Here is a 22512-nt window from a genome sequence, read left to right as displayed (position 1 = left end):
GAATCAATCCGTGTGTGTGGTGGTGTGTGTGTGTGTGTGGGTTGTGTGTGTGTGTGTGTGTGGTGTGTGGTGTGTGGTGTGTTGTGGTGGTTGTTGTTGGTATTGGACTGTGTGCAGCCGACTGTACTCTTCTCCAATAGATCCCAAGGCAGTGAAGGGGGGGGGGGGTGAAAAAAAGTGTAGCCATGCATGCAGGAGTGGGAGGATCCACTCGCTTCAATCTCGATCTCAGACTTTTGCAGCGACAGGCACACAACCAACCAACCGTCTCTGTTGCTTTCCAAAGAGTTACTGCCACTGGGACATCTACACAAACACACACACTTGCTTTTTTTTTGGATTTGTTGTCAAGTTGTGTTGCTTTTTACTTTTTCTCACCTTTAACAAAACTGTTGTCCCGTGAACAAATCCCCGGCAGGCAGCTCTCTCCCGTCGGCTCGAGGACGAGAGGATAACGCTTCCCCCCCAGTCCTCTAATCATATAACAGGTGACTGTTGAGAGAGTTTTTCCACCTTTAATGTGTCATTTCTGTCTCTCCACGCTTCTCCTGACACATTTGGGATTGGTGTAGCCGGCTCACACTGCCGTTACCTTTTAACTATTGCGAGCAACAGAGTCGAGTTTTTTTGGCATTTCATAGTTAGGCTCATTTTCTAGTTTTGCTCCTCCGAGCTGCAGGCTGTGTCACACGGAACTCGGGCGCTTTCAACAGGTTTCCAGACTTCGCTTCCTCGCTTTGCCTCCAGACAGCTGTGTGTGCCCGCCCGGGATTCTCTTCAATCCAGTCTGACCGTATTCTTATGGATATTGCAACAGGTCTGGTGTCACTGGAGCGCCTCTCCGCGGGAGAACAGTCCGAGACGTGCATCATGCTGGACGGCATAAAAATGGAAGATCATCCCCTGCGATCGGGACAAGCCACGCTCGGAGTCATGCTCGGTGAGTCCCAAATTTCTTCGTAATCTTCTTCCCCTGAATAAAACCTCAGCAAACCAATGTGAACTGCGAGCGCAAGGTCAAACACAGGACTGTTATTCCTGTCTGGATAGCATTACTGTGCGTGCCCGATTTGGTTTCCTGACACCATAACGTCCATGAACAGATCAAATTCGCGTATGCAAAGGAGATAAAACTACAGATAAAAAGGAAGAACAAAAAATGTAGTGTTATTGTCATGTTATTGTGAAGGAAAGACGTCATAAGCGACCCAGACATCCCAAGGCTGGAGGAGTGATCTAATCTGCAGTCTTTATTGGAGAGAAAATATAAAAATCATTCATTAAAACCTGCTTTTTTATTTATTTGATTAAACACGATTCACCTCAATTGATTCTCCAGTGGGCGGGCCTTTTTTAAACGGTTTATGGATTCTAATCTGACATTACAGTCCTTTACTCAGGCCTTGTCTCTCTCTTTTCTGACGCCCCCCCCTTCCCATGCAACTCCTGCCGTTTGGTCCATGCAGGGACTGACTGTCACCATCCCTCCGTGTGTGAAGGATGCCAGCGTCCCATCTCCGACCGCTTCCTGATGAGAGTCAACGACTCGTCATGGCACGAGGAGTGTTTGCAGTGCACCGTGTGTCAACAGCCCCTCACCACCAGCTGTTACTTCAGAGAAAGGAAACTTTACTGCAAACACGACTACCAACAGTAAGCACACACTACTCGCAAGGGGAGACTCTCTGCTCTTTCTCTCTCAACCTGACTGCATTTCTTCAGAATACTTTCGTTGGTGTGCAATGATTTAAAAATCATAAAAGGCATTGGGATGTCTTTGGCTGGCCTGGAGGCCCCGGTGTTGTGTGTGTGTGTGTGTGGGTGTGTGTGTGTGTGTGTGTGTAATTTGGACAATATATATATAATATATATATATATATATATATATATATATATATATATATATATATATAATTTGTAAATGGAGGTATATACATTTCCAACCTGTTGCCAATGCTTGTTCCGCCGGAGTTAAAACATGACGTGTTTCCTGCCAAATTATAAAATCACCAGTTACAAGTGGAATTAAATCTGAGTTGTTTTTTTTCCCACTTTATCTAATACTCTGAATAATGAGTGTGAGATATATGTGGAAATGTCTGCCGCTGAGAGCTCACACTGGCATTAGCGCTCATGTATTATAGGCATATGCTTGGCCTTCTTATTGTCGCAGTGGCCCACGGTATTTCCACACTTGTGTCTACGGAACGAGCGCATTTCTGACACAAAAAAAAAAATGTGATCTCACTCAGGCCCGAGAATGTGCAGGCGTTCAGTCTCGGTTTGTTTGAGTCCCCTTTCTATCAGGTATTTCCTGGTTTCATCGTGTGGCCTTTCCCCATCACCATCAGCCTCTTTGCATTCATTCAAAATATGGAAAAAACATAATTTCTGTTTGCTTTTTTTTTTACTGAGTCTGATACCACAGCGCCGTTCATATTTATTTTCCAATCAGCCCAAATTAATTTCCTACTTTGAAAATCTGATGCCTCGATTTTGCTTCATGTATTCGATTTTAAAATGGTGCTTTATTTATTATACCATTACAGTTTTTATTTTTATTTTAAATTATGCTATTTTAAAATTTTATTTCGGGCTATTTTTTTTAATCGGATATGACGTGATTTTGCGTGCGGCATATGAGCCATGGCAACAATGTAACGCTGTAATGAAAAACCATATGCGCCTTTTACTCCACATTGAGTTAAAGGTACCTGCAAACTGAACAAGCTAAAAACGGGGATTTAGTGAGAAAAAATAATTAGGCCTACAACTTTAGGCGTATGCGCACGCGTGACCCACGTAGACAGTGTCACACACACTCGCACACAATTTTAATGGAAATAATAATATTTTAGTTTCAAATTGCACATTTCACAATTTTAAAACATAACAAAAAATTGCACTTATTTTGCATTAAAATGGCAGACTAATGTGATTAAATGCAGATTGTTCATTTTGATCATTTATTTCCTCAAATTTAACACAATAAATAAACCAACAGTATTATTATTTTTTTAGTCACTAAAATAAACAATTCAATAAATTATAGATACATGAGAAAGATGTGGAAATTGTGCTTTTTCTTTCAAAGTGAATTACAATAAAGTGTTACATTCTATATAAGGCCTATGACAAGAAGTGGCATGGCAGCCATTATCCATGGAGTAAGGCAAATTAGTAAATTTAATTAGTAAATGATGGCATGAAAGCAGTAGAGATGGAAGGTATAGTGAGGTAAATATTGAGGCTATAGTAACAAAAACATTGCTGAAAGTTGCTGTTTTGGCCTGCGAGGACCTTGGGGTGCCCTGTGTTTCTCATCGCATGAGTGCTTTTCATGCTTGTCACTACATTTTCAGCTTTTTGTGTCCGGTCTTTTTAACAATTCTACTTCGATTACCGGGACATTATGGCTCTCTGCTAGATACCTTGCAAGCAACAAAGAGTTACATCTATTGCCATGCGTGCCATTCATCCAGCTCTGTGACAGGAGTGTAGTCGGCGTATAACAATGGAAAATTCATAGCAGTCACTATGGGATACCAGAGCCACGGCGTCACGGCTCAGTGGTGGCTGGAAGCTGAGGCAGTCCGGCAGAGAGAAGGATCTCTTTCTCATGCCTGTTATAGCGCCGGCCTTTTGTGCTTTTTTTATTTGTTTGGTGTGTGTGTGTGTGTGTGTCTGTGTGTGGATGTATGTGTGTTTGTGTGAGTGTGTGTGTAAGGAGAAGAAGACAGACATAAACAGATTTATTTTCTATCCTAATATTCCTTTTTCCTGGCATTTAGTGTCTTTCATGCTTTTGAAGTGCCATATTTGGTATAAAACTGACCGTTTCCCCTTTTTCTCTGCTACACGTTGAGAGCTTGTGTGGCAAGTCGGATCACCCCAGCCAAAAAACCTGCTGGGTGACGTACCACTTTCACACACTGGTATTCATTACATCTTTTTAATTCTTCACCCTCCTTCACCCCATTTATTTTTTCAGGTTAAAGGTTAGCTGGAGGGACCTTCCATATACACAGAAAGAAGTATCCCTTTTTCTGTTTATTCCACTCGCATTGATGGGATACTTAAAGATGTAATTGGCACCTTTTTGACTTTTATGACACCCATTTAAGATGCATTTGTCAGCCCACAAACTGCTTTGGGCCATGAAGAGAGCTCCTAACCTTACAGAGGTCTTCGTGCCTAATTACATTCCTACAGCAACTGATTCATGCCCCGTAATCAGCTCTCACTAGCTATAATAAATCAAGGAATTGGCAAGCAGTCTTTTTTGCACCTTTGGAACAGGTTTAAGTGTAGACGGGGGAAAACAATTGTGTACCGTGTTATTAAAACTCCCACCAACACAGTTCAACACATCTTGCTCCATATAGTGCAATTATATAGTAACAAGATTGGATTATGTTGTCCTCTTTTTGTGCCGTGCAGCTGACCCATGTGTATCGTCCCTGTCTGGATATGAAATGTGTAAATGAGGGATTTTTTTTTTTTAATTTTTTGGTCTAAGATTCAGGGTCTAAAAAAAAAAATCTTAAATGTACCGATATCAGGCATATTTTCCTGGGGGGGAAAAGTTATATTGTTAAGAAGAGGAGAAATACAGTCTGGCCTAGCTGTGACGTTTGCGAGAATATTTTAGAACAAGTTAGAATCGAAGGCAAATAGGCAGAGCTGTCAGTTGGGAGGGAGCCATAGCCGTAGAGGAGGAACAAGCTTGAACGAGACGGGCGGTATGTAAAAGGTAGAGTGGAATTACACCACCCCGAGAGAGTTTGTTGTGCCCTGGTGTTTGGAGGTCAATTATACATCATTAGGAAGAGAGAGATCTCATTTTCCCCCCAGGGAGACCTTTCCTTTAACCAAGCAGATGCTTTGAATAGGAGCTATGTAATGAGGCCTATCACTTGACCAAAGTGTTGGACAACACCCCTGTAATGGACTACCTTGTTAGAAACTGCCATAGGCTTCATCTACAAAAACACAACACAACTCACTATATTATACACCATGCTGCCTACTATGCTGATGCATAAAAACCTCACATTCCACAGTGAATTTTTTTTTTTCTTTCTCCATGCTCTATAAAGTTGGACTGGTGAGCAAAATGTTATTTTAGGAATGTTTCATTTGCAACTTATCCAAATACATGAGCATGCAGATTTTTCTCCCCAATTTTTAAATTCTCGCGTTGTAAGCAAAATTGAATTCAGGTCACGGTACTATGAGTAGTAGAAAAACACAGCAGCGATGAAGCCATAAAACGCAGAGCTCCCAGAACCTGTCTCACCTCCCGTGCATTCTGGACGATCCCCCGGTGTGCTGAGAGGTGCTTTTTAGAATTGTTTGGAGTGCCCTCCTGTGAAATTGTTGTTTTTTAATTAGCTGTGCTTGGGACTCTCCAGCAATGTGTTCCGGACAGATGCTGACGGCTGGCTTTCTGTGTTAGCTCACCAAGTGTGTGTTTTACTCACTCTAGGACACTCCCGTGTGGCGAGGCACTTATTGAATGCTAATACGCACACCAAAAACAAAACAAACAAAAAAAAACTAGGATGTACTTTGAGTTGCCAACCCAGGTGGGCAGTATTCAAGAAGCAGCTCAGATATGTGGGTGTATGTTCCTTTGTGCAAGCCTTTCTAACTTTCAGCTATACTTTCCTTCCTTTTTTTTTTTAAATTCTCTTTAAAAAGGATAAAAACGTGTCTTTAGCCACTGCTCTTGGGTAAATAAAAAGGACCTATACAGAGAGACAAATCTAATGTTAGAAACACTAAGTCGGATAATATTTCTTCAGCTTGCTGGGATTTTTTAGTGCTCGGCAAGGAGCTAGTATGAAGCTGGCCCCGTTCCTCTGTACGGAAGTATTGGGTTTTATGTCAACATGGCTCAGCCTGTCCCAGCAGCATACTAGGATGCATCATCTGTCATCTCACGGTTTGCTAACTGTCTCCCCCCCCCCCAGCATATGTAGACCCATTAAAGGACCTGTTGGAGGAGTATTTATTTGCATCACTAGCTGCAGCTAGGTTTTTGTTGTTGTTGTCCTTTCCGGTTCCCACAAATAGCCCTTTGAGTGATAAATATTTGATTTAAACGTATCGTTTTACACCAACTTTTGTATATATGAATTGCGCTGTTATATATTTTACACCAGCTACGTCTTTAAAAGCTTCAATAGCCTTCTGTTTATATTCACTTGATGTTTTAGTGATGTTGTCAGTAAATCTTAAGTATTATGTTCTAAAATCAGGTGACTTTACGGAGGTTTGTATTGTAAAAGCTGCCATGTATTTTTGTAGAAATGATCGGGAGCAAAGTGTGTATCTGTGTGTGTATCTGTGTGTGTGTGTGTATGTGGGGGGGGGGGGGGGGGGGGGGGGGGGGGGGGGGGGGGTTATTAGTATACTAGTATGTATGTGTATGTAGCAGCAGTTGGAAAACAAAGCACTTTGCAGGATGCTCTGGGAAGCCACAGAGGCTCAGCCACGGTAATGGCCATCACCACTGTAGAGGCCAGACTGGTGGCGAGGGATGACGACAGAGGTCTCTGTGGCTTTATGTGGGGGAGCTGTAGTGCAGGGGAGGAGAAGGCTCTGCAGAGGGATCTGCCTGGTGTGCTCACATTACATTGGATGATGGCAGAGGAACTCAAGCATACAATTTGTTGGTAGCCACAATTTAACCTCATCTCCTAAAGCCGGCTGTTAGGCAGCCAGTGGGACATGTCAGTCAATCGGGAATGCTAATCAGTGACGGTGCAGCGAAAGCCCTCGGCTCGGCAATGTAGTGATTTTTATTACCGGTTCCAAGTCCATGGGCCTCCAGGTTTATTTTTACAGCATGACAACTCTTCATAACAAAAAAAAAGGAAGGCAACCACAAAACCATTAAATGCAATTTACAAATTAGATTTTGGCTAAATCTGTGAAACACTGTAATAGGTTTGTTAAAGTAGCCAGGCGAGAAATATACACACTCAGCAAATGTTTTCAATTTCAAATTGTCAGATTACATGTTTAAATGAGAAGAATTAACTTTTTTTACTGGCTGAATTTTTGCTGAAATTATTCATTTCATATATAATTTATGGTGTGTCAGATGAAAGTGTAACATTTACAGAATTATTCGGATTATTTTTTTTAATCACGTGTCTTATCTGTTTGTTTCCTTCTGCATCTATAGTTTGGAAAAAGCCCATACTTGTTTCTCCAGGCAGCCTGGTCGAACGGGCATGAGAAATTGAGACATGGCCTCTGCTGCTGGCTCGCAGTATCGCTGTTGGCCCCAACTGTGTATATGTGATCCCACTCTGGAATGTTTTTCCAACACGTAGGCTTTTCACAGATACACTAGAGAGGACTGGCATCATAGTGGCAAGTGCTGCATTCAGACTGTTGTGTGCCCAGGGCTTACTCTCACACTCACGTCACACATTCTAGCTCTACATGGGAATGGGCAGAGCAGTGTGTTTGTCTACATACACCCCAGGTTTTTGTGAGGGTGTGGGCGCACACGTGTGTGTGTGTGTACACTTGCTTCCTCTCTTTGCTTCTTTCTTTCTTTGTCTCCAATCTAAGCTCTTTGCACGTCCTCATAGTCACTCATCTTAGTTGCAGTTGCTGCATGTCTGAATTTCAGCAGTCTAGATTTTTGTACAGATACAGCAAAACACATTTTTTGTACCCCCCCTCCCCCCCTTTTAATCTTCATCAAATGAGATTAGCCCCCCAAATACCGGTATTCCTGCCCAAAGTGACTGACAGAGATTTGCACTTTTATCATTAAGTGTGACACTAAGCTGGTCGGAGCTTTGTCTTGAATGGAGGGTCTGACGGAAACGGGGGCTCCTAATCCTTTTATTTGTGTCAGGCCCAGAAAGAGGGAAGAATGGAGCCGGGGTGGGACAGAGCTGCAGAATGCCACGGCCCTTAGTCCCCTCCAGACCCGGCCTCCACAGCCAAGTGAGCATGAGACTCATTCTATGAGGTCTAATCACTCGAGCGGACGCATACACACTCATGCGCACACAGGCACACATTTGTGCATCTACAGTATGCTAAAATGTTTGCTCAAGCAAATGCACACAATCACCGTCTCGTGTACAAATACATATGTTCACCCACTTGTGCGACCGATCACAGATGCACACACACACATGCACGGTCATTTTAGAGTGTGTACCTGTTCACAGCAGAGCATGACTGTCTGGAAGTGCATGGATTGCAATAGCAGGAGGGTTCAGTCTAGGATGAGATTAATAAAGTTTGCCGGTTCCCTGGTCGAGGTCCAACGCTTGGCTTTTGTCTGAGGCTCACATCGGGTTGTGGGGTTTCAGCTCCTTTTGTGTGTGCACCCTTGTGGTAATCCATCTCCAGCGGGAGTCCCCTGGGGCACTTTATTTACTCATTCAACTGTTTGGAAGTCTGTTAGACTGCAGATCAGATGCAGTGAAACCAATGTGATTACTTTAACCAGCACTTGCAGATTCCTGCCCAGCATCTCCTCTCACCCTGGGCTGGTATGCTCTGCAGGTGGGAAGGGGGTCCACACTGGCTCATCCTGCTCTGTCTGTCCTGTTTACTGGTCTGGTTTTAGGGCTTATGAACATTCTGCATTAGTTATTGAACCTCCTGTGCCCACAGACTGTAGAGCTGACTTGAGTCTTTTATTATCCTTGTGTATTTGAGTTTGTTATTTCCCTCCCCTAGCATCTGAAATATTCAAGTTCCAAAAACTCTTCATCCTAATTCAGCATCAATGCAAACTGTGGTGTCACATTGTGAAAACTAACATCTATGTTTTATTGCAAACAATGAGATGGATTTGGTTATCCATCCATCAACATAAACCAAGAGCTATGTATTTGGGGCTAACCCCCGTGTTAAACCGTTGCAGGCTGTCAGGCTCTCTGAATTTACTCTCCGTCTCTTCCCGTTGGCGTGGCTGGGGAATTTGGTTGAAATCAGCTGCCAGGACCAGCATCTACAGCGAGCGCTCCCTAAACTCGCAGTTTAGAACCGGCCGCTCATTGGTGATGGCTGTCTTGGCAAGAAAAATAACCCCATCTGAAAACATTGCAGATTGGGTTACTATGCGTCAGACTCACTCTCCTCCTCTCTGACCAGCCCCCCCACGGCAAACCAGCATGATTTGTGCATGAGGGCCCGTGACCCATGGAAGCTTCAAAAAGCAGTGAGGGGAAATATTTGGATGATCCTGATGGGGGAGTGGAGACATGGGAGGGAGGCAGAGATGATGGGGGCTTGGTAAGTGCAAGGCTATAAGCAGTGTAAGGCAAGGCAGATGTGGAGAATCTGCAGTGCAGCCATGATGACAGGGGAGTGTGTGTGTGTGCAGAGAAGATAACTGCCCATCTTGGACTCTTGTCCAGACACCCACCACCAGTGCCCCATAGGACAGTTGTCCTAACACAGACGTCACGTTCTGTATAAAACGGTGGCAAACAGTACAGGAAACTGCAACAGGAGGGTCTGGAAAGCAATGCAATAGAAAAAGTATTTTATCATCAAGTACCATGCTCTGATACTGATCGTCTGCACCTCACCCCCCTGCTGTACACCCCCGATCTCTTCTCCTCTCCCTTTACCTTTCCTCTGTCGGTTGGATATTAATGTTTCCCAGAAAGCTGCTACAATACGTCTTCTTGGGAAATTCCATGACTCGTGAACGCTGCAGTATGATCTGGTGTCTATGAAAGGGATTGATAAGTAGGATAAAACATAAAGATTTTTCAATGTGGTTTGTGTGCATATGTGATTTCATAGAGCTCTCAAGATGGAGATTTCTGTTCGGTTGCCTTGATTAGAAAAATGTGTTGCTGCAGGTGAAAGCTGAGTTGTTTGCTCCATTCATCTAAATGTTCTCCTCTAGCCGATAGTATTGTGTGATTCAACCTCATGGCCTCATAGTACATTATTTATACACAGAATTTGCCTCTGGGGTCAGTTCACTAGAAACCCCATTGAACAGAAATAGCTGCTGAGGCTTGATGCAAACCCAAACTCAGCAGTCGAAAAATGCAAAGCTTTGGTCTGAGGCAGCTCCAATCAGTCTTTGGCTTCTATGCTTGTCGCTGCCTCCTCCTGAGAGTGGGTGGGTTGGCTGACCCCTGGGGTGTCTGTCTGCCTCAACGTTGGCCCTGCAGGCCCAGCCTCACAGGGGAGTGCCAGCCCTAGGCCGGAGTTGTGCTCTGAAACCAGAGCTCCAACATTGTGTTGTGATCCCAGCTGGAGAGACAGCTCTGAGCGGAGCCCTCTCGCAGTGTGCAGCCGGGGTCACCGGTGGCCTCTCAACCTTCATCACTCCACTGTGCTTCTGCACAGCACCAAATGGGACTAGATTATTTATTGACCCGCAGTCTTCGGTTCTTTTGAGACTCTGTCTCGCAACAAAAATCAGAGAACTGAAGTTTTGATGAGGTCATGTTATCAATTATTTCTAGCTTGGTAGGTTAAACTAAACACAAAATGTTACTTCTGCCTGTTCAATTCTCTAGATGAAGGTTTCACATGACTTGCGCTGTCACTAATAGCTCTCTGTCAGTGAAATGCAATGTCGTCTGTTATGTCTATGCTGGATTGTCTCACTTTTAAACTTTAATCTGTGAAAATCTGGTTTTAGGAAAAATGCCACTTTGAGTGTTTGTGGTGTGAATGGGTCTTTAAGTCAGTGTTTTTTGCAGTTTCTCAATACAGCATGTTTATCAAATGGTATCTTATGGGTTCCAGCTTCACTTTGCATTTGATTGTGTTTTTTGCATTCCTGTGTGAATGTGCTTGCATGTGTGCAGCCATATGTGTGTGTAGCGTGCCCGTGTGTAGTGGGTCTGTCACTCGGCCAAGCATTGGACATGCTGTTGGCAGGCGACACAGTCTGTGGATTCTCCCGTTGGTCATGCTGCTTTGGAGGCAAAAAGAGGTGCGTGCCACCCAAACCACCAGACCCCCCTCCCCCTTTCTCCTTTCTCCTTTCTATCATCAGCAGACCGGCCTTCTCCCTGCTCTCCATGCTCTCCTTTTCCTGGGCCCCAGAGCCTGGGCTGTGGCCTGTGGATGAGTGCTACATCCTGGCTGTCAGCACAGGGGTTAGCTGGGGATTGGCCTGTGGTGGAAGTGCAGTATCAGGCCCTGTCTGTCAGCTCCCTGTTCCACTTCCTCCCACTCCTCAGTGCAGGCTGCAGTCAGTGGCACAAACATACGTCAAGCTGTGACTGACTCCCATCTCTGGCTTGAAAATGAAAGAATTGCCTTTCAGAATAGGCATATTCATAGCCATGCCAATGAAAAGGGGCTGTTTAAAACCCTTAAGTGCTCGGGTGTTGTGTTTTTAAACAGACCGCGAAAGCTTTGGCAGATGGTTTACTATTTCACCCAGTATTTATATTTCGTGTACGTTTAACTGTCGCTTTCTGACTTCCGATGAACAAGCACTACTGTAATTGCATACAGTCACAGCTCCCTTGCAATCATTTGTTTCTGGAAAGACTAATTCCCATTAACGGATTGGTAAATGTTTGCAAAATGTAACTCAAGATGTTTCAGAAATCTTGTGGGTTAGATATTTTCTGCCAAGATACTGATTTTTATGCATAATATACATGGAGCCAAACCTTCACTCTGTCTGTGGATCACATTATCTGATACACACATAGGTACATACTTACACACACGTGGACATACATCTGTACTGCACATGGTCGCAGACAGGCCTACACATGTCGGAGGATTTGCGACTACAATCAGATTAATTGGTCCATCTCTCCTTGGAAACATCACATATACAGTACACACGAAGGACTGTAGTAGCTTTCAGCTGGATGCTGCTAACACTAACCAGAGGCCAGGCAGCAGGCGCTAGGTCGGCAAGGTCACATTGCGCTCTCTGCCATCAGCATCTCTTTATGGCTTACATGTTCGAAAAATTATTACAGCACTTACAGCCTTGTTTTGTCTGACAGAGAAGGTATTTCTATCTGTTGTATCCTCTTGAGGGTTCCAACTTATTTAAGCTGCACTTTTTTTGTTAAATGTGACACAGAGAAACAGTTTTTTCACAACATAAACATGAAAGTCGGTGTTGCTTGGCAGAAGCCTCGGCCGCTTCAAAGACAGTGGCAAAACATGCCTGGCCTTTGCAACGAATATGATAAGTACATTGACCATAATCCTTATTAGCATTCTCCAAGCGGCATGTAGGTTCAGTACCTCAGTACGCAGTGTATGTTTTTCCTATTTCCCACAAGTATGTCTATGTGAGGGACTTTCTACATATGCTGCCATTCATGATTTTATTATAGGTTTTAGCCTCACCATATCTCATACATAGGAACGAATAAAGCTTTCTGTCTTCTGTTCTCCTTTTCACATAGTGTAACTGACTGTTAAACGTATTCTTCTTGTTGCATGCATTTAGTTGTTATCATGTGGTGAGGGCAACAAAAGTGTCATCATTACTGGCAGTAAACAGTGTCACGGGTCATGCCCTGGTGCTTCAGATCAATGATTACCAACCAAGGGGTAGGCTACTAGTAACCAGGGGTAACTTCAGGGGGTAGAAAGGGGTGAAAAGATTATGGAATAGAAAGTAATTTGAGAAAATAGAAATTATTAATAAAAAAAAATAGCTTATAGTAATGGATGAACATGTGAAATAGTAGGCCCAATTTTCTTTTAGCTATTTAAGGGATTGGAGGGGGATTTGGGGGTTAACCTGCCATTTTTCCTCTCCATCCCCGAGTAGCAAAGAGAGTACAGGGCAGAGGGGTTGTTTAGTTGAATATGTTGGCCTGACATATTGCCCCTCTATCTGACTGAAGTTTGTGCATATTAGAATCTATGGCCCCTGATCATGCGTCTGAAATATTAGTAGCCTAACTGTGTATTGATAAATCCATGGCCATTCTACATATTTGTACTGATGCAAACTTAACCAAACCAACGTAATCATTTCCAATTAAACTGTTTGAATAAAATATTGTAACAACCGCTATTATATTCGCTTTTATATCATTGATAGTTGAATAACATCATGTTTAAAATTAATTCAAATGAACACTTTTAGAGCAGGATGGCTGATGCCAATGAGGGGTTAATTGGGTTCATTTTGACAGAACTGTGTGAGTTTGGGAATCACTGACTTAGGGGGTAGAAATATGAGCAACCAAGCACCAACTTTCTCCCAAAAATAATGGTTGTACACATTTTGTGAACTGTCATTTATCGTATCCATCTCCAACTAAAATTGGAATGTGGTTTACCAAATAAGAAAAAATCAGTAAGATAAGTAAGATAAGTAAACTTTACATAGTTCCTTGTGATTGTCAAAATGCTCTGTCTGCCTGCTCTGCCTCATGTGGTAAACGTCGTGCTGCTGGCGCTTAAGACAAGCAAAACCACCCATAAAAACTTATTTTGCAAAATGTGTTTCACCCAGCTCTGTTTTTTTCACACATTCTGGCCCTAATGAGCTCGGACACACCCTAAACAACCACCCTCTCAAAGAGTACATCTAGTGTGGAGCGGCGGTTTAGTGTCCAGAGGAAGCCTGTGGTTCTGGAGCCAGAGAAGGAGTCGTGCCCTGCCGTCCCACTGAGATGACAGGAAGATAAGAAAGAAAAGTGGCCTCTCCGCACAAAAACATCCCACCAGGAACTAACCTAACCTGGGGGAGAAATGGAGAGCTTCAGGATCCTTGTCAAAATCTATCCTCACTGGAAGAAAATACACAGAAAAAAAACCCACTGTTTCTTCATTAAAATGAGGATTCCTTGATCAATGTTGACTAGCAACGTCAGTCATCCAGTAGCCATCAGAGTACACTGTAAGATGTTCTTGTGGTGTCGCAAATATCCATATTAAGTTTACACTACAACAGCATGCCTCTGTATGTCACAACTTTGGCTTTGTGACATGGCTTCTCCTAACCAACAGCCGCAGAAATAAAGAAGGGGGGGGGAGGGCTAAGTGTAAGCGACAGACTCTTGGCAGACACAGTCTCTGCAGTTATAACTTAGAAAACCGCTTTTATTTTGCAATATTCAAGAAGGCGAAGTGAAAAGGTAGCCATTTCTTCAAGACGATGCGTAATGAGGGAACCGTAGGGACGGAGAAACAGCGAGCGGTTTCTGGAAGCAGCACTAACACACAGATCAGCAGCATTAAAAGAGATTTACACCCCCCAGCTCTTAAACAGTTTTCTTTTGCTCAATGGTTCCTCTTTCACAGATATTTCAAGGAAGTAATAAACTGCACTGACAAGCGTTCGAGAGGCTTTGAAACATCCCTCATGGGCAACAGAGGGTCCATCACTTGTATCACAGTGCCTCGGCAGTGCATCGTTATTTCTGTAGAAGTCAGCCTGTTTCTCTCTGCTAACAGCATTTGGCCCGCCATGGATACTATGATCATCTTGTTGTTGTTTATATCAAAGAAATGTTGCATAACTAACTATAATACATCAAACGTTACAGTTCTTCTCAAGGGTAAGTCAGTTCAACATTTATCTGGTTGTGAGCGGCGCTTTTGGCGTGTAGTTAAAGCATACAGACGGTTTTTCCTGACGGTTAAGTTCTTTTGAAGCTGTCTGCAGGGTCCAGATTGAGGCCCTGCACAGTGTAAGATGTCATACTCCCACTGTGCTGACCAACATGCTCTGTGGGTCTGGATGTGCCCATAACATTTAATGGTACTTTGGCAAATGCTAATGGAAACTCTTACTTTGCCTAGCAATCACATTTTATTCCCTTCTCTCTTTTTCTTTTATTTATTTTTTTTATTTACCGTAATTATTTGTTTGGGTCTTGATATACTTAAGTATGAACTCACAGCTGAGAGAGAAGAGTGGAAAGAATATGCATTATCTGCTAATTATTAAGATTAAGGGTGGGATAAATAAACCAGAACGAAAGGGAACATTTGTCTTGAGTAAGGCACAGTTCCCCCGCGCTCCTCTACCCCACAGCATGGGTCTTTGTAGTCTCTCTGGGATAGCAGAACATCACAGAGTGTCCTTTTGGATGTGGAGCTGGGACCAGGATTGGCAAATGACTCAGGAGGAGGAGGAAGAGGAAGAGAAGGGTAGGTCATGCCATGGCACGTACGTCTCTCAGTGTGGGATAAGGAAACATCTCGACCTCGCACAGGTTCAAGAAGAAACAGCCTGCTTCTGATTAGTCACTCTGATCCGCAGTGATAAACAATTCCTGTGGTCTCTTGCTCAAAGAAACATCACTGGCAACGATTGAGTGTTCAGGGGTGGTTTATGTGTTCGTAGGCACACGCTTAGACATGCAGGGTTTGAATGTGTGTTTCTTTTGGTCAAAAATTCCAAAAAAGAGCTCAAATAATTGTTGTCTTTCCAAAAATAGCTCAGATTTCTGGTTGGACAGGGACGGCAGTCATATTTGTACGAGCTTGAAATGAGATAACGTGTAATGTTCTTATGGTCTAGGCTGACATCAGAGTTGTAATTCGCCATCCTAAACATGAGGGTTTGTGGTGATTTAATTGACTATGGTAAGATAGTGCACATGTTAAAATAGCAAATTAGAAAACATGCAAGATGTCCCTTTATGCAAATCTACAGCCCACAACAGTTCAAAGCCATAACCAGAGACTGATGGAGGAGTTTTAAAACTTTTCACTCAGAGACTCTGTTGTCCTCTTTGCCCTTGCTGGCAACACGGCAAGTATATCTGTTGCTGCACTTCCGCGCAGATGCCTGGCATCAAGCCTCGGGGTGATAAAAACGTCTTCAGAAGGTAAGTGTTTATGGTGAGGATCCATAAGGTTAGCAGGATCAAAGCTCTGTTGAAAGGGCATTAAGCAAAAAAAACAGGAATAATAAACAAAATAGCCAGTTAGTCATTACAATTAGATTTATGGCATCTAGAAACCATGTCAGGGAGAAGCGGGTTTCTGTCGGGCTGTTCTTTATTGCTGTGAACCCCCCCTCCAAAAAAAAAAAAAAATCCCAAACAGGCAAGTCAAGTAAAAAGATAGCAGCGAGGAAAGAAGGGAAGCCTTTGAGATTTCACACCGCAAACGGTAGAGTAGATCTTTTTTTGGGCACCTTATATTGCTCTTGTGTTATTTTCTCACCGATTGGATGAAAATCGTGTTTGCCTTTATCATTTTCATTGAATTTCTGGGTTTTTGTGGGCAAAACGCTCAGCAACCCCCCCCCCCCCCATCCCCATCTGTCTTGCAAAGAAAAGTATTTTAGTTTCAGACAAGAGCCTTGTGTATTGAATGGTTGAGTGAGTTGACTGTTTAAACTGGGTACGTTCACAAATGCCCTATGAACCCCCACTGACATTTAGCACCTGATTACACTGAGGGGCACAGTTAATGAATACATTTCTTTTTTCTTTTACGTTAGGGAATTTAAATAAATTGTTCATTTTTGTTTCATTTTCTTGTGTGTTCACATTCAGATCAGGTTTTAGGAGTTTGGCCACTTCTGGCCAAAGTGGGCAGACACGTGTTTTTTTTTCTTCCAGTGTAGCCTGTAGGAGTCCTGCAGGAGTGGGAGTGGTGTACCACCCGGGCCCGTCATGTCCAGTCATTTGCTTGAGGCTACAGCTTTAAGTGGGAATTATTGCTTTGGAGATAAGTATGGAGATAAGCCGGTCCTTGCCTGCAAAGATGTATGAGGTGTGTGGACACTGCGAGAGGTGCACCTGACCTGGAAATGAATGGTGTGAAGGTACAAATGCAGCACATAAACCTCCTTTTTCATGTGGGTCCTGTCTTGTAAGGCCACACAGATAGTAGAAGGTGCAGACAGTTGTATTTTTTAGGGTTTATGAGATTTTACTTGGTGTTTATGTTAAAATATGAATACTTTGTCTATTGTAGTGCTGAAGCTTTAAGGGACTGTATGAAAATTGTTGGTGTGAGAAAGGGGAATGAACCTTACGTTTCACTTTTTAAATAATCATGGTAGGCGTTTTAATTATTATTTCATACAGAGCCTCCAGTTGAATTGAAAGGGCAACTATCCCTGCAATATCTCAAAATAATATAAAAGTATTGGTACAACTCAATAATAACTAAAAGCAATACATAAAAAATGGAAGATATCCTTATCATTTAGCTCTAATATGTTAATGAAAAGTAATAAGAAATATCAATCTTGGGTAAGAAAAGATCAATAAGATTGTGGTCTCCCAAAAAAAAAATCAGACCTCAATCCCTGCAGCGAAAAGAAAAAATAGATTACCCTCCCCTGCCTAATAATTTTGGTACAGTCCCTAAATGCTAATTAGTTAACTTTATAAAAAAGTGAACATTTAGTATCTCCGGCTACACTGAATGCAAATAAAATCCAGCACTCATGTCTAAAAACTTTATTTTCTTCATGTGAGTTATGAAGAAATACACAATTAAGAAATTGTAGTTTTTGTTTTTTTTTTTCAAAAAAGAAAAGTGATTAGGTTGCTGCTTCACTAAGGTGTGTGGGAGAAACATTCCTCCTGCTCGGTATGTTAATTCCAGCTTCGGGGCCTGTACCAGCCGTCATTCTTTGAAGTTTCTCATCCCTGTTGCCTTCTCCCCATCAGGTGAACTTGTGGCCTCTTGGCATTTTTATTTATTAGACAATCCCTCACATGTAAAAGATGATAAAATTGACATGTTACAGGCAGTCGACGCTTTCAGCATGTTGAAGGGAGCGCTTTGTTAACACCCCAACAAATTTGAGCATTACATTTGATGACACCTTCATGCCAGAGGAGTTTGCTCATTGGATGGCTGCCAAGAAACTAAAAAACAAGCCAGACCAGGTCATTAGGATCTTACAACCAGTGTCAGTGAAACACGTACAGGATCATTTTGTACGTACCTATCTCTATTCGCTTTTTGATTTACAAATCCTTTCAATCCATTTGATTCATTGGCGTGTCAGTGTGCGCAGCACATTTCTGCTGGTTAGCTACCTGGAACATTTCCACCCATGTGCCAATATTGCTTTTTTTCTTTTTCTTCTCTATAACTCTACTAAGAAGAATCATTGTCAGGCAGCCAGCTAATGTCCAAAAAAGGTCACCCGCTGTTATGATTGAAGTGAGCACTGGTGGTTTGACCCAGCACACAAAGAGTTATAGGTGATAGGTGGTGTATACACCCCGTAGCTTGTCAGTCAGGTTGGGTGTGTGTGTTCTTTTTTTTTTTTAATCATTTCATCGTTGCTGGGGGGCTCTCCTGAGACCCCTGCAACGTTTAGCAGTCTGTGGCTCAGGACCCCGGGGCTCGTCTAAGCTTCTACCTGTATCCGTGGCTGCCATTATTAGCTCTGCTCTCCAGAGCACGCCGCTCATCTCTCCCCTGAGAGGGCGGCTGAGAAATGAAGCGAGCTGGCTGGGGCGCGGCAGCGGAGGGCCAATAGCCCGACATGGAACAGTAATTACTCCATTGATATTCCTCACACAATAACACTGTCATCTCTCATTTGCATAACCTCGGCTCAGTTCACCACAGCAGATGAATGCGTATGATCTTGTCAGGAGGCTGCGGGAGTTTAGATGGCACGTGAACGGAGGGGTTTTTCACCTCCTTCGTGGTGCCACTTTTGTTTCAAACATGCGGGATAAACAGTTTGATTGTTATTTAAGTTGGCACAATGGAAGAGGAAACCACCTCTCTACTGTTCGGTATATACAGAGTTTTTGGCTCAGCTGTCTTTGTGGTATTACGACATAAACAACAAAATGGAGAAAGGAGGCTGTGGTGTATCAGGTTTGTAACAGTGCATGTGCATGTGTGAGTCTGTCTGAGAGAATGAGAGTGTGTTGAGGGGGTGGGGTGTCAGCGGATGTCATAGGGCCCTGTCTCAGTCCTTGGTTAATGGCCATTGGTCATAGGCTGTCTCCCCTTTATTTCTTTTGCTCTGCTGCTCTATCCTTCCAGGTCTCCCACTGGAGCGGCACCCTCAGGCACCGCATCATTTATTGCTGTCAGGAATCACAGGGGAGAGGAGGGGGAAGAGAAGAGGGGAGGGGTGTGTGCAAGAGGAAGGGATACAGGGAGAAGATGTGCTGCAGAGAGAAGCCAATGGAGGCAATGGGGAGAGGCAGGCACGCTAGACTGTCAAATCTCAGCCGTTGAATATTTAATGGAGCCTGGAGTGTTTATTTAGTTAGCCTGTCGATTTTTACCGCTCTGTCAATAGCGGCTCCCGTGTAGCCTGCTGATGATCTTTAGTGTCTCTTCCCCCAGGAGAGGCCAGGCACTAAATGCAATTATAGATTTTCCTGCACCGCAATGTGTTTGATATTTTTACTGATCTAATTTGCAATCTGGTAGTTTATTGTTTGGCATTTTAGTGGCGCTCAAGTGGCGAGGCAAATTTGATTTCCCCTCATAATTCTTTATAACTTCATTAATGCTGTTAGCACATTGGCACAGATCTTAAATAAAGCTAGAGAATCATCACATGGATGAATGCATTCCTCATTTTATTGTCTCCATGCCTCATTCTTTTTACTGATTCTGGTTCTAATTAAAAATCATCCTAGTGGTGTACTGTCTTTGTGAAATATGAAATCATAATCGGATTTGAATGTCTCCCTTCACAGAAGCATGCATATTCAACCATATACACCCCGATCTGTTGTGGGCAGGATAAAACCCGAATGAAAACTACTTTCTTTCTCTGGCATTCAACATATTCCGAGACAAAAGAGCGCATTAGCATCAGCGCAACCAAAGTAACCGAGGCAAAATAAAGTGGGCGATTGTCTCGGAGAGAGAAAGTGTGGCTCCACGAGGTTTTTGTAGAGCCGTAGGATTTCTAGCCCCATGACGGATGTGTTAGTTAGAGGGGCAAGCATTAGCTGTAATGCTGTTAGCATGTAGCTGTGTGAGTGATGTGCTAGTTAGATGCCCAGCAGTAGAGCTAATGGTGTTAGCGTGTTGAGCCTTCAGAGGGATGCAATCGGTTAGGCTGTGATGGATGAGTGTCGTGCCGCAGAGGCCTGCAAGCCTCCTCATTCACCAAGCTGTCAGCTTCTTAAGTGGACGTGCACAATTAGTACTGAAATCAGAGACTACTTCATCTGATGGTAGGCTTAACATTCAGTAGGAAAAATGGCTCATCTAGCCTGTGGTGAGTGAATGATGGCCGCTATAAAAGAAAAAGAAAAAAAGAAGAGTCAAAGCAGTGTGAGAGAGAATGCGCTGATACACATCTTTCTCATTCCAGCAAATGGACAGTAAGTAGTACAAAATTTGAAATTTGGTCTTGGTTGAGAAAGCAGTGATAGAGGAGAGCTTTTTTTTAAGAACTTTATCCCACAACTTCCTCTACGTTTCACATTTAAATGAAATTAGCTTTAAAAGGATTGAATGATCTGTCATCGCTACACTTCTCTGCTGCTGCTACTGCTGAATGATTGAATGACAGACACACGCTGTCATGTGTCATAGAAAGCAGAACACACATTCCACTTCAGGGGTTGGGAACAGGGCACATCTCACACACAAACACCTGCGAGAACTAGACATATTCACACATCAGTGGGTTTCCAAAAACAAACAGGGAAAATATCAAAGGCAGAGGTAGTGTTGTGTTCAGACACATACCTGTCATTACTGGCCTGATTATCTGCTTGACTTGTCTGTTGCTGTGATGAGAGCAACCGCAAATTACATCATTGTGTGTTTGTGTGTTTTAAAATCTCTTTTAAAAATCTTTAAGATTATTCAATTAGAACACTTGTATGACTATTTTTTCTCTTCATGATTACTTTTCATTCAATAAACTAATTACTTTGGTGTTTTTCCAAATGATGTTCAAATCTCTTCTTGGAATTTACATGATGAGAAGCAGGCTGTTTTATATGTTGAGGCAGATTTGATCAGGAATAGTGATCTGATATTTGAAATTGGTGGATGGGTTAAGTTTGAGATAACCTCTATAAGATAATAGAATTTATTTATAGGATGCTCCGTTCATAAACTCTGCCGTAATTGTTACCCTACTAGCTATAAATTACTATCCCCGTAATGCAGACAATTACCATTTCTAATAAGTCATTCAGAAAATATCTTTATGAAGCTCTCTGCAGTGTTACCATCTGTAGTTTACAACAGAAAACACATTGCTTTTATTTGCAGTAATCCCTGCAATTTCTACTGTACTGTTAATGCCCTGTATGAACACAAGCTTTAATTTTGTAAAGATTTCTCCTGACAGCAAAGATCCCCGCACTCATTGAGGACTGTCATCAAATCAGTTGCAACTTTTGCCCCTTCCCCACTTACATCACTTGTGGTTTCAGACCCTCTCGGCCAAATCGTAATGACATGAGGAGAGATGAGAGATGTTTGCACTCCAACCGTGTATACAATTCATTGTCCTTATCAGCTGAGATGAGAGGGGGAGCGAGGCTGAGGAGGATTTCTCTCCGAGCAGGAAATGTCATTTTTGTGTAATAGTTTATGATTCATCCCTCCACCTTTGACTAAATAACGAGGGATGACAATTAGAGCGGGCCATGGGAGTAGGAATCAAAGGGTTGAGATTCCCCTTGGCAGAGTCAGGCCTGTCTGAGAGTGCTCCCAGCAAACTGGATCCAGATGTCGAGGTCTGTGCTGCCATAGGCTGCTGCGGCTACTGCTGCCACAGCCACACAACAGCCTCTTTCTGCCAGCCAGCCACTCAGCCAGCCAACCAATCTCTCAACCTCCATGCTTGCAAACATGACAGGAGACTCCCCCGGTGAGAGCCTGGGACAGAGGCCCCCGCTCCAAATAAAAGAATTCCAGATCGTGGCTCTTGCAGAGCCAAAGGCTGCAAAGTATCATTTCTTTGCATGCTGTGATTTATCTAACCCTCGGTCTGTGTCTCTATCCTCTCTTTGTCTTCCTTGCTCCTTCAGTTTGTGTCTCTTACTGCTAACTGTGCATGTGGGCTGGCACAGAAGAAACGCCATGGATGTAAATAGGTTTTTTTGGTAGGTTTGTTGTATTTGCAGATTGGCATGGAATTGTTGCAAGAGTTCCAATAGATATTAAATCGTTTTTTTTATTTGTGCTTTGATTATCATCCAACTTTTCTTTCTTCTCATGTACAGCCCATAGATCGCTGGTGATTCAATGTGTCTGTTGGCGGAGAGGATGTGGGGGTAAAGTTGAGAGGGGGTCGGGTGTTGTCACTCAGTGCGCCGGCTGAATCAATGGTCCGGTGTGGCAGAGCGCTATTGATATGTTTAAGAAATTAGCCCTGATGACGGCAGGTGTGATTGTGAAGCACGGCTCTGGGGTCAGCTCCTCATATGGTGGCTAACAGACACGATATTGCTGCGTGTCCTGATCTCTCCATTCCCTCACAATGGCATTAGGGGCACCCCAGGGAAATAAAGAGTCCCACTCCCCTATTCCCACTGCTCTTCATATTAACTCCCCAGAAGGTTAAGCTCCCTGATTCATAATTATTCAAGCCCACCAACACCACCACCCTCTCCACATCCTTTCCCCCCC

At 43.2% G+C, this 22512-nt stretch overlaps 1 protein-coding gene across 2 annotated transcripts in view; it reads left to right on the top strand.

Moving 5' to 3' along the window:
* Positions 1-229: 229 nt before the first annotated feature.
* lmx1bb (LIM homeobox transcription factor 1, beta b) overlaps positions 230-22512 on the top strand; it is a 46899-nt gene continuing 24616 nt past the window's right edge. Inside the window, exons 1-3 of one of the 2 annotated variants that reach the window (XM_032516691.1) lie at positions 230-488; positions 818-940; positions 1467-1653. In XM_032516691.1, coding sequence (XP_032372582.1) covers positions 871-940; positions 1467-1653 — 257 coding nt within the window. In that variant the 5' untranslated portion in view covers positions 230-488; positions 818-870. Of the gene's footprint in view, positions 941-1466; positions 1654-22512 lie in introns of both variants that reach the window. The other variant, XM_032516690.1, reaches the window with a different exon arrangement.

The sequence above is a fragment of the Etheostoma spectabile genome, chromosome 5 (assembly GCF_008692095.1).
Source record: "Etheostoma spectabile isolate EspeVRDwgs_2016 chromosome 5, UIUC_Espe_1.0, whole genome shotgun sequence".
In the NCBI taxonomy this organism is placed as follows: Eukaryota; Metazoa; Chordata; class Actinopteri; order Perciformes; family Percidae; genus Etheostoma; species Etheostoma spectabile.
The sequence above is the reverse complement of the archived record's forward strand: the minus strand, read 5'-3'. Positions and strand labels throughout refer to the sequence as shown.